At 45.3% G+C, this 12,272-nt stretch overlaps 1 protein-coding gene across 1 annotated transcript; it reads left to right on the top strand.

The window, feature by feature from the left end:
• Positions 1-5,546: 5,546 nt before the first annotated feature.
• Positions 5,547-11,054, top strand: LOC104551393 (keratin, type II cytoskeletal 4). Its single transcript, XM_062015596.1, has 9 exons — positions 5,547-6,005; positions 6,860-7,074; positions 7,406-7,466; positions 8,107-8,202; positions 8,816-8,980; positions 9,062-9,187; positions 9,546-9,766; positions 10,017-10,045; positions 10,576-11,054. Exons 1-9 carry the CDS (start codon positions 5,547-5,549, stop codon positions 11,052-11,054), a joined length of 1,851 nt encoding a protein of 616 aa, XP_061871580.1.
• Positions 11,055-12,272: the final 1,218 nt, after the last annotated feature.

Raw genomic sequence — 12,272 nt, forward strand, 5'->3', positions numbered from 1 at the left:
AACCACATCAGAGAAACTTCACTGGGATCACATCAAAAAAGGGACACTTGAAACATATGCCTTTTGATTTATGCTGTTTCCTTAAAGGGCTGGTGGTTGTGCTGAGGTGCTTATCTTATTATCACTCAAGTCCTGCTTCCCACCAGCCTTCCTTTTTTTTTCCCTGATTAAGCCTTTGCTGTATCTATGAAAGATGTTGTGATCTTGAGTTCAGAATCCTTTCTCTAGAGTGCTCTGGGGAGTGTTTCTGGAAATATGTTCTGCAGGACTCACTGCTTCATCAAAGTCCAGCTGATGCAATTTCAGGCAAGTCAGTAGAGCTGTAGTGGTGAGACAGGGGGTAATGGAGAGGGGAGGCAGGACTCCACTGATGTTCTTTGCTCACTGCTTTGGAGTGGTTTAGTCATCCATATACATGCAGGCAAATCTTAAAGGAAATCTCAATCTAAAAACCCCACATTTTCACCTTCTGTAGGCAACAGAGAATTGATTTATGCTGCTTGTACTCCTATCAGCTTCCTTGCTTAGTGTCCTGACGTATGCACACATTACAGCACCCTCACTTCTCTCTTGATGACTCAACAGCTTTAAACTTTTTCTCTCTTTTTTTCCATTAAATTGCATGGAGAAAAACCCTGTTGTCACCTGTTTGATGTTTGCCAAGAATACAGAAATGCCCTGTTCCTAAACTGGAGAAGCTCTATCTGCCACTAAGACGTCTTCACAGTTAAGCAGAGGTGGCAGGACTGCCCAGCAACAGACCTTGGTTGGTGTAAATTATGGAAGACTTTTAAAGCCAGATTATTTTTGCTGATTTCCACCAAATTTGGCTCCTACCCAATGCTATTCAATGGGTGTTTAAAGATTCATAGAGAGGTGACCTCAGTCTCTTTGCACTTTTATAGTATGTCTACCACAGAGGTTTGATGACAAAACACCTCTCACACTTCTTCAAAATCTGCTGCAAAAGAGTCATTACAAGAAAAAACTCAGGAGTGTGCTTGGTTGCTTTTTTTCAGCATCATTTTAGAAGTCTTACCACTACCAGTTTAGGAGCTCAAAACAGATCAGAGAGTGAGATGTGATTGTACATTTGAGTGGATTAAAAAAAGAAGCCAACAAATCAGTAGCATGAATCAACCACAAAGGACTAAAATGTTTTTGTTGATTAAACTGATGAAAGCCAATGAGTAGAACAAAGAAATGAGCCACATAGAGGTAGGTTGGGCAGAGATGTGTTTCATAAAGGGGGGAAATCCACAGAAGATCTTTCCTACCCAAAGTCATTATCCTGAGTTAGGACTGGAAGAGCTTTCTCTCTCCGCCCCACAATTCTCTTGTGATAGGAAGCTATTTCCCAATCAAATCTGAAGACTAGAAAAGGAAACAAGCACCATCTTTAATGAGGAAAACCACAAGAAAGGTTTGACAAGAAAAGAGCCATCGAGCAGCCATAAATATTCATAAAGAGGGGTTTAAATGTCTCTCAAAGGTTATGGTTTTCCATCAAAAACAGACAATCCTGTCACTTTTTATGCAAGAGAAGAATAAGGTGGGGAAGTGACACAGAATTATGGTTGCTTTCTCAACTCCAAACCCCTTCTGTCACTATTTCAAGATCCAACAAGTTCACTTTGCAAGGGCTTTACTTCAGACCTGTGACCAGCAGCTCTGAACATCAGTGTGTTGCAAACCAACCAGGTGCTTCATCAGAAATGCAGCAGTACATCACAAGGCTGCATCAATCAAATCCAACTTGAGCTTGGGCACTCCAGCTTTAGCATAACAAAAGGAAGAGCTTATCTCCTGCCATCTGAACATGCTTCCCAGGAGGACCTGACCCACCTTCCATGGGCAAGTCCTTTCTTCTGTATGGCTCAAGTGGAAAGGAATCCTGTAGATTTACAGGGAAGTTGCTGTAATCTAACAATGGCTGCTGTGTCCTGGTTTTTTTCCTTTTCTCATCTTTTGGCTTTAACAGGCAGTGTGATGCCACCCCATTCAAGGGCCTGAATTCCCATGCATCCCACATTAATTTCCACTGTGCAGTTCTGTGGGAGGAAGACATCAGCATGAAAAAGATCAAAACAAATCCTTTGCTTTGTTGTGAGCCTCAGCTCTACAGGCTCTCATCACCACACGGAGATATGATATATGCATACGTCAGGAACTGAGCAAATCTGGAGAGCGTGTGATGTTGTGTACTCTCATTAAGACTTCAAAGGTGCTAAAGAAATTTGGCGCCCAAAGGGTGGGACTAATTTCACCTGACTTTAACCATCCAGAAATGGGGCGCCTGGTCTAGTTGTCTGGTTGTCTAGACTGCCTCTGGTAGTCAATAAGAAGAGAGGCAAGTACCTCCAGAGGTGGATTCCTCCCAGCTGCCTTAGTTGCCTATTTTAAGATGTGATGAATCACCGTCTGGAGATGCCTATCTATCTCTTTCCATTAGCCATAGAGGGATTCTCAACGATGAAATTAGAATATATGGCTAGTTGGATGGCTGAAGTGGGGAGGAGGGTGCCCCTAGACTCAGTGTTTGATGAATTTTATGAGGAACATCCTTTGAAAATCCCAGCTTTGACTTCTAACACAGAACAGCTGTAGGCTAATGAGAGGAAAAAACACATTACCAGGTTTAATTCCCTTGGCCAACTTTGGCTTTAGGATACAAGGGAACAAGGCTGCTCTACTGACATCAATTCTTTAACATCTCATGAATGACGTGGACAAGAGTCTATACAGTCGAAGAAACTGTGTGCATAAAAATGCATATTTCAACCCAATCTTACATCTATCAAATGATGTTATTGCAGGTAGGTTATTGCCATTGTCCTGTCTGAATGCAATGAGTTTTCTATGGCTGTGGATAATTACAGAGACAGAGCACAGCCCTTTGAGACTGTCGTATATTTTAAGAGCTGGTTTAGATTCATCTCTACAGTCAGCAAACAAATTAGTGAACTTCACATGTTCTTATAATGAATTCCATTTTCAGCAGCACATTCAGGGACAAGAATGCTGACAAAGGGAGAGATTGCAACTTGTCAAAATGGCTCATCCAACCCTTTTTTCCTTTTTTGCTCCTTCAGTCCTTCCTCTCCTCTTTTTTTTTCTTTTTGAGTCAAAAAGATGCAATTTGTGCTTCAGAGCACTCTCCCATTTCCCTTTTCCATGCTCACAATAACTCGATCCTTGAGGTCTTATGTATCATCAGATGAAACATTATTTCCTTGGAAGGATTTAAGTGACATTAAATGAACCTTCTGCATTGCTGCCTTCTCACTGGGATTCAGGAGCAACTGCAGGGATTTGCTGAAGGTTTGAGAAACTTAATCCAGTACTGGATAACATGCTCCAAATCTCTTACCTATCAGGAAGCCAGTGGCCCTGGTGAGGTGTTTTGGAAGCGAAGCTGCTGCAGCACATTTGGTTGACAGTTGTTTAATTGCAGCTTGTGCTGCGTTCCAGGTGTCTCCCACACAGCTGACATGTATAATAGGGTACAGAAAGAGAGCAGTGGCACCCCAACCTTCAGTCTGGCACCTCATCCAGGATGCAGTTTTCCTATATACATGTCCTCACAATTGCCTTTTGTACTCTTCTTTGGATTCAAACACACATTTCACATCTTGAGCTTTAGAACTCTAAGGACCTGATCAGTTACAAGCTTTAGCTTGGAGTCTCTAATACTCAACTGATAGTGCCAATTGTGCTGGCAACCCAGCATGAACCGTCAGCCTAAAATACCATAAACAAAGGTGTAAGCTGAAAGTCATGCTGCAAAGATGTTGAATGATCCCATTTGTACAGGGCAAAAGTATCAGCTTATGCAACTAATTTATACCACCAGCCCCTCAGACTCACAGAAGTTGCAATTACACATTCAATTAATAGCCTTGTGCACCTTGGTGCTGCAGTCACGTCCGAGGGTTTCAATGTGCATGTCTTCCTTTTAAGAAAGGAAGGTATTGGTATTAGAAGGTTTAATGTTTTAAGGGAGTTTAGCTCTGTTTTTATGATTTGCACCACCTGCTCCAAACTCTTGCAAAGTATTTTTGGAGGGGGTTAATGAGGATGGGGGAACACAGCTACTGGGTGTCTCCAGACACCCTCCCGTTGTATGTTTCATGTGCAGACTTCTCCAGGCAGCACTCCCCTTCAGTCAGGAAGGGCTGAGGGCATTTCTTTGTTTGCACTATAATATCTCTCTTTCTCCCAAACACTTTGCTCTCAAAGAGCTGAAAGAGCCCCATTGTTTTGACTTTCCAAATGTCAGTTTGGAGAAGGTCCCGAGACGGTTGACAGATAGGTTCACTGTCTCACCTCCTGAGGCTGGTGATTAGGGGAGAGAGAGATTCATCTTGCCAATGTGAGTCAAAGCCATCTCTGGTGTCCAGTCTAATCCACTCATTAGGACTTCCTCTGTTGATGGAGAAAGACGAGTGCTTGTGGAGACTGAATCACTCTGGTTCCCCTAAGCACAGACCCAGGGGCTGTTTCTCTTGGAGATGTACTTCCATGGAGTGTCAAGGACGTGTCTGTCAAAGTCACCCAACTTTTAGCTGTTGCTTCTTGAATGAGGTAGATCTCATCAGGCTGAAACATGCTACTGTTCCTTTTGTGTTCCCTTATAGAGACTACCAGAAGATAAATAAAAAAGGTCTTTGACATCCAGCTTGGTAGAAGCTCCAGTACTGTGAGGGTCAAAGATTTAACTATGTCAAAGGGAATTCATGTTAAGCATTTGCAGCATTACTCAAGTGAAAAGGTCATTGACTGCACAGAACATAAATCTGATAAGCCACTGAAATACTCTGCAGGTTTTGGATACAGCCTGAGCTGCTTTGACGGTGTTTCATGGTATTAAGAGAAGTTTAGTGTGAAAATGCTGCATGCAAATGTTTTTGAGGTGGGATTTTGAGTCCTTACATATATATCCAGACCCACAACTCAGTGAATTTGCTGGTGTTTCAGGTACAGAAACGACCCATCCATCACAACACAACCTCCACCATGTTTTTTCCATGATTGACTTTGTTTTGGGTTTTTTTTTTGTTTGTTTTATTTTTGGTTACTTTTCCACACCCAAAGATTATGAAATTACCCCCATAAAGTGCAAGTCTGCAAAACACACCATCATACACAAAAACCCATGAGACACAAAACCCCAAACAACACACTGCAAACAAATCACAAAGAGTTTCTTCAAAAATGTTTGCTAAACTATAATTAGCCTAAGTTAGGGGAACACTTCAAACCGTAATATATTCTAAGCCAACTTGCAAACAGAGCACTTTTGGATTCCTTTTTATTTCCTCAGTAGTTAGTATTTGCTGGGCTGTTTTGCATTTTGAGGAGCATTTATTGCTGCCAGGCAAACCAAACCCTTAAGCGCTTTAAATTAACGTCCTGATCCTATCAAGGCCAGCTTCCCAAATATATATAAGGGGCAGCACCACGGTGTCACTTCAGCGGGATCTCTGTTCCTCTCCTGCGGAAGAGCTTCCCCTAAACTTTCATATTCCACCTTCAAATAAGCCACAATGAGCAGACAGGCACCTACAGTGAGATCTGTCCTGGGACGAAGAGGCTTCAGCTCCGCTTCAGAGATTTGTGGCCGAAGCTACGCCGCCTCTGCCTGCCAACCCGTGCGATGCGGGGCCGGTGCCTATAGCAGCAGGAGCGTCTGCAACCTGGGGGGAAACAGGAGAATTTCCTACGTGAATGGGGCCTGTGGTACTGGATGTTTTGGGGAGTTTGGCTTCGGAGGTGTAGGCTACGGTAGTGTTGGAGGACGGGTTGGCCTTTGTGGCCCCCGAGGATACAGCATTGTGAGAGGTTACCCCGATCGCAAGTCCGATGGCATCCAAGGTATCTGCATCGATGAGCGGCTTCTGAAGCCCCTCTGCGTTGGGGTCGACCCGCTGGAACATGAGATACGCTGTCAGGAGAAGGAACAGATCAAGACCCTCAACACCCAGTTTGCCTGCTTCATCGACAAGGTGGGTGTCAACATTGCTCTTCTTTGAGTCAGGACACAACCAAACCCCTCCAAGACCCCATTCCAGCTTTTGCTGAGCTGGGACCATGGAAGGGTCTAGAGCCACGTTGGTTCAGACTGGGATCTTCCTTGCTGGGGAAGGGCTCATTTCAGCCATATACCTAGTGTTTGCTGGTGTTTGTATTGTGGCTGTGGTAGCCCTGGACTTTCTTGCAGGTGTCTCCTCTCTGGACAGCCTTAGTTCAAGGCTGGATTTCTAATTGCAGCCTTGTTTTAGCTCAGCTGGGAGAGTTATAGACATGATGGGCTCATTTTTCTGTCTTGTATTAGTCTATATGGGATGATATTTGTCTTTAAACATAGCAACTGAAGGCAAAGGAGGTTAATCTTGATTCAGGCACCTAAATTCAGCTAAATTCACCTAAATCTCGGTTCAGGCACCTAATCTTGATTCAGGCACTCCTGCCATTCTATGAAATGTTAGATATCTAAGTCTGAGCCATCACCTTAGGATCCTTTTGTATAAAAAGAGAGAAGCAGATTCCACCTTCTGAGGATCCCAAAATACATCAGAGGTACCATTCTGAGATGGTTTATTTCTTGTCATTGGTGGGAAAGGCAGACTGACACATGTCACCTCGATTTCTGAGCAATTTAGACGTGAGACTTTTAGATTTCTAAATAAGAGCAGCTCGTTTTGTGATCCTCATGGCATATCCCCTCTCAGTGCCTGAAAATCCTGTTCTTACACCTGCTGTTTCACAGTGAGAGCAGACAGTTAAACCAGGTGTCGACTTATTGCGTTCAACTCTTGATTTGGAGAATCGTTTTGGGGCTTTTTTTTCTGGCCTGCAGGTCCGATTCCTGGAGCAGCAGAACAAAGTGCTGGAAACCAAGTGGGGCCTTCTGCAGCAATATGTCCAACCAAAGAAAGGGAAAAACCTTGAACTGTACTTTGAGAACTACATCTGCGACCTGCGAAAGCGCCTGGACTGTTTGCTATGCGAGAAGCAAAAACTGGGCAGTGAAGAATGTGCCACCAGCCAGCTGGTGGAGGAGTTCAAGTGCAAGTAAGGACCTTCAGGTCTCCTCTGATTGCTGGCATTTCACTTCTCCTCTGGTTCATCTCAGGCAATGTCTCATAGACCTGTGGTGCATCCCCTTTGGGGATGTCCCATTCTTCTGTCTCACTTGCAAACTCTTTGCATTGTTAATGTAGCTGTTCATGAGAAAGCTTCTGATCTTGAGATGGTCTAATATTTGGTCTACCAGACACTGATCTTACAGTGCCTGATGGCAGCCTCTGAGCAAGCAAAGGTTGTTATTTACATCTGGTGTTTAGTGTCTGTCTGTCTGTCTGATAGCATTGCTTGCCTCAGCCCCTTTCTGCTTTTCCAACAGATATGAAGAGGAAATCAACAGGCGTACAACTGTGGAGAACGAGTTTGTGGCACTCAAAAAGGTGAGAAGCTCAAAATACATGAATCCCTATGACAGGTTTATTTGGTGTAAAGCTTGGCTGAAGTACTACAGTGCATTGTTAGCAAACACCCAGCAGAAGTGTTCCAATGAGCAGAAGGATGGAGGCCTGTAAAGAGGTCAGAAAAAGAGGCAAATGCAAGTGGAAAGTAAAAATAATGTATCCTCAAAGCTTTACATCCTACAGCAGCAGTTTTATTACCCCAAGCACGTTCTTCAAGTGTAGTGGGAGGGTGTATGTCTGGAGTGGAAGAGGTCACACTGGAATACCTGGTGTCTAGGACGCTGGCTATTTTCTGACCGCCTCCTCACATCCTTTATCCTTGGACATCAGAAAAGCAGAAATCATTTGAACAATATTAAAAAAATCATATTTAAACACTCATTAGTCAATTCTGAGTTTGTAGCTAGGTCCCAAGTAATAAATAAACTGATCCCTACCAGTCATGTTGGGATGGTTTTGTTTTCCTTTAGGAGACACCAGAACATCTTGACTCACTCTCTCACACCTTTCTGCTCTTGAAATCTTGTTGTAACATGTTTCTGTTTTATTGGCGCTGCCTGTGTGTGTTCCTCCAAGGTTTTCAGCAAGATGGGGCTGGAAGGTGTCTCCTCTCTTTCAGGATGCAGACTGTATCTTTTTGAACAAGGAAGAGCTGGAAGTGAAGGTGGATCTGTTAAGAAGGCAGTTGGAGTTGTTGAAATGTGTCTTTGAGGAGGTGAGTTTCTCTGGCCCATCCCAGGAGTGTAGTGGTGCCGTCTCATCCTTCGGGTGCTCCAAATTTCTACAACTTAAAAACCCCTCTTGGACTTGTCTCATCCCAAGCCCTGAATACTTGAAAGCATGGAAGCACAAGGTTCATATAACATTAACATGATTATACTGGAAATAGGGTGGTTTCTCCTTTCTTAATGCAGCTCTAGGTATGAATTGGCTGTATCTTGAGTCTAGCCCTGGGAGAAGAAATGTGTCTGTCTAGTTACTCTGGATTGCAGTATTTGATTAGAGCTAGAGAAACTCCTAGTTTAATCCTGTCATTAACATCAGTAAAGCAGCTGATGACAGATGGAGAAGATGACAGGATGCCAAGGGTTAAGTCACTCAAATTCCTTGCCCTTGATGTGGACAGAATTGCTGCAGGTCAGCATGTAGGTCAGCAGCTGACATGTGGCAACTCATCTGGCAGGGAGGATTTTCTGCTGAGCCAACCTGAGGGACATCTCTTGACTTGTTAAATCCACCAGCTGAGCAGTGTGGCTCTTTGCCCCAGCCCTTCCTTCACTAGAACTGAGAATTGCTAACAGCTGACTAAGCCTTTCCCCAACCTGCAGGAACGAGCACAGGTAGATCGCCAGCTATGTGACACTTCTGTCATTGTGAAAATGGACAACAACAGAGACCTGGACATGGAAAGCATCATCAAGAACGTTGAATGCTGGTACCAAGAAATAGCTCAGAAGAGCAAAGAAGAAGTTGATGCTTTCTACCAAACCAGGGTGAGTAAGAAGCAAGCTGAGAGTCTGCCTGGAAACTCCACAGTCTGCAGAAGTGACAGTTGTCTTGTTCCTTGGTTCCAGTTTCAGGAGCTTCAAGACAAGAGAGGAAAGTATTGTGACGACCTGCAAAGCAACAAGTGTGAGATTTCAGAGCTAACCCGCATGATACAGAAGCTGCAGTGTGAACTGGAGAATGTGAAGAAGCAGGTAGGAGAGGCCCAGAAGTGATGTTTCCAGAAAGGGCAATGTCTGGGAGGACAGCTCAGGTATGGGGAAAGATGACACATTGGCCTTTAGTAGACTGAATATCTGCTCCAGGCTGTAGGTGGAAAGTGCATAGTCAAAAAGTGGATAGAGAGAAGGGAAGCTGGTGGGACTTCTTCCTCTGTTTGAAATTGGAAGAGTGGATTGATCTAGAATTATAGAATCATAGAATGGTAGGGTTGGAAAGGACCTTTAGAGATCATCTAGTCCAACTCCCCCTGCAGAATCTAAAAGCAGAACATCCAGGAATTAGGAAGCGAAGCCTCAAAGACACTTGCCCTGCTATTTTCCCTTCTGACAGGTCTCCTGCCTGCAAACCTCCATTTGTGATGTTGAGCAGCGTGGGGACTGTGCCCTCAAAGATGCCCGGGAGAAGCACGTTGAGCTGCAGAACGCCCTTCAGAAGGCAAAGGATGAGCTGGCTTGCATGCTGCGGGATTACCAGGAGCTGCTGAATGTCAAGCTGGCCCTGGATATTGAGATTGCCACATATAAGACTCTACTGGAGGGTGAAGAGAGCAGGTGGGTGACAGAGACAATTCCAGGATCCTCCCAGGCTCACAAAAAACAGGCTGGAGAGATGGCTGGGGGCCATACAGGCCACTCGTGTGCCAGCAAAAACAGTTCTTATCCTAGGGATAGTCAGGCATGTTACAACAAGGGGTGAAGTGGGCTGGGTGTATGGCTGGAAGTTACGAGTAACGTCAGGTTTCTAGATGTGCATGCAACTGGTTCATAGGATAACATGCATTTCTCTTCTCTCTCCTAACAGGATATGTGTGGGGAACCCCGTGAGCGTGTGTAAGTAACCAGGCGATTTACAGCCATGAGAGTTTTCTCAGTTCAGGAAAGGCAGCTTATGGAGTAGCATGCACCAGCTCCCTCTGCCTCCCATTTCCATTTCAGCCCACAACAAATGTTGAAGGTTCAGTCCCAGAAATCTCAAAGACCCCTGAATTTAAAAAAAAAAAAAACAACCCAAACCAAACTTGCTTTTGGTTGGAGTGGGGAAGGTCAAATTCATGACCCTGTTCTGCTCTTGGAGGCAACAGCAAACTGTCCTGGTGAAGCTGCCAGGCAATGCATTGGTGTGCATTGAACCTGGGAAACAACATGCCTCCGGCCAGATGAGCAACATGGGAACTGGGAGGATCTGTGAGGGGATGTGTTGGGACATGGGTGAGGAGTTGGAAGGTGCAGGGGCTCAGATATGTTGGACAAATCTGGAGGAAATCAGGTTTGGTTGGTTCTGTCACTCATGAAACAACTTGCCTTGTGAGAGTCTTCCCGTTTTCCTCTCTAAATAATTAATCCCATGGGTTGTGTTGCAGCTGTGGTCAGCAGTGGCTACAACATCCCCGACGACTGCGGGATGCTGGCTGCAAACGGGGCTGCGTGTGGCTACGGCTCCCTGGGGAGACGATCCGGACGGCACAGCTCCCAGAACGGAGGGTTCAGCTCTCGGAGTGCTGGGATCCACCCCAAGAGAGTCATTAGCTCGGTGGCCAAGCAGTGTGTCCCAGAGGTGTTTTGCCAAGCTGGAGGGGTCAACTGTAAAAGCGGGGGATTCAGCTCCCGGAGTGGGGGGTACCCAGCCCGCACCGTCATCAGCACGGGAAATGGGGGCCTGAATGCCAGGATGGGGGCTTGCCAAGCCGGTGGGGTGGTCAGCTTTGGAAACCAGGGCTGTGTCATCAGGCAGCTGGGGGGCTCACCTGTCGTTGTGGCAAGCAGCCCTGAAGTTGTGGGGTGCAACAACGGCGTGGTGGGGAACTTCGGGGTGGTCAGAGAGCCGTGCGTTGTCCCATAGGGCCCCGAGCTGTGCAGGAGGCAGAGCTGGCGGAGGGCAGCGCTTGCAGCCTCAGTCCCTTCCCTGAGACGAGGCAGGAGACTTTCTCTGCCCATTAGCAGCAACATTCCCACAACCCATTCCCACATTTATTAATGTCAGATATCCTACCAAGTTATGTTTTCATAGTGCCCAACCCCACAGACACATCTAACAAGCTTCTCCAGCAGGTGCTCAACACAGTGTTACGTCTCGGAGCTTGTACTGTGTAGATTGTCGCAGCTTTAAAGGTTTGCCTGTGTCTCTGCCTTCTCTCTCCAGCTTTTCCCATAACAAGCAGACTCATTAACAACCTTCTTCCTTACAAGACACCTCTTTTTCTTCCAGCTCCTCCCAAAGCATTTCAGAAAAGAGAGTGATGATTTATCTTTCCCAGGAGGCACTGCAAAGAGCACGCTCCCTTTTCTTTTCTTTTAGTCAAAGAAGAAACCCCGAGCTGCAAATTTGAGCTTAAATTTTAAACAAGGCAATTTCAGCTTTCAAAGCACCTGCTAGTTACACTGCAGCCATAGGCTTCTGGTGGAATTTGCTTACAGATGAGTACGTAGCACTTTCATTTGCTTCTGCATGTTAGGGGTGGCTGTTTCAAAGCCTGCTGATTTTAGAAGAGCTCACCACCCCACCCCACCCCCCGCCCCATCCCTACCCCTGGAATGCCAAGGGAAGTTACTGGTGCACAAATCTTCTGAGTTGACATCTTGTACTCACACGAACTGAGCTTCTGTTGACTGCTCAGACTTCCCAGCTTTTCACTGTGCCTTCAATAAACTGCATTGAAAGTACGAGGTGTGCCTCTGGTTTTTTTCCATAGGTGGTATTTAAAGATGTTACAAAACAGGGAAGAAAGGACCAAACATATCTTTTGATCCTCTGTAGAGCGTGGACTCAGATGTCAGGAGAATCAAATGGTGTTAATTCTGTTTTATTTAGCACCTTATATCACATCACCTATAAGGTGTTTTATAACCCAAGTAACAACTGATGACAAGGATTGCCAGAGCAACCCCCCAGAATACGTCTGAGAACTGTACGATGTCCTGTATGACAAGTTTGTCAGCCTGCAGCCTCATTCACTGCTGCAGCCTTCTAACAACTCATTTGTTCCTTATGTGTCACAGCAGCTGAGTGAAGATGCCAATGCTGACCTTCTGGGCTCCATGGGCTTGTGATTAGGGCTGT

The sequence above is a fragment of the Colius striatus genome, chromosome 26, assembly GCF_028858725.1.
Source record: "Colius striatus isolate bColStr4 chromosome 26, bColStr4.1.hap1, whole genome shotgun sequence".
Classification (NCBI taxonomy): Eukaryota; Metazoa; Chordata; class Aves; order Coliiformes; family Coliidae; genus Colius; species Colius striatus.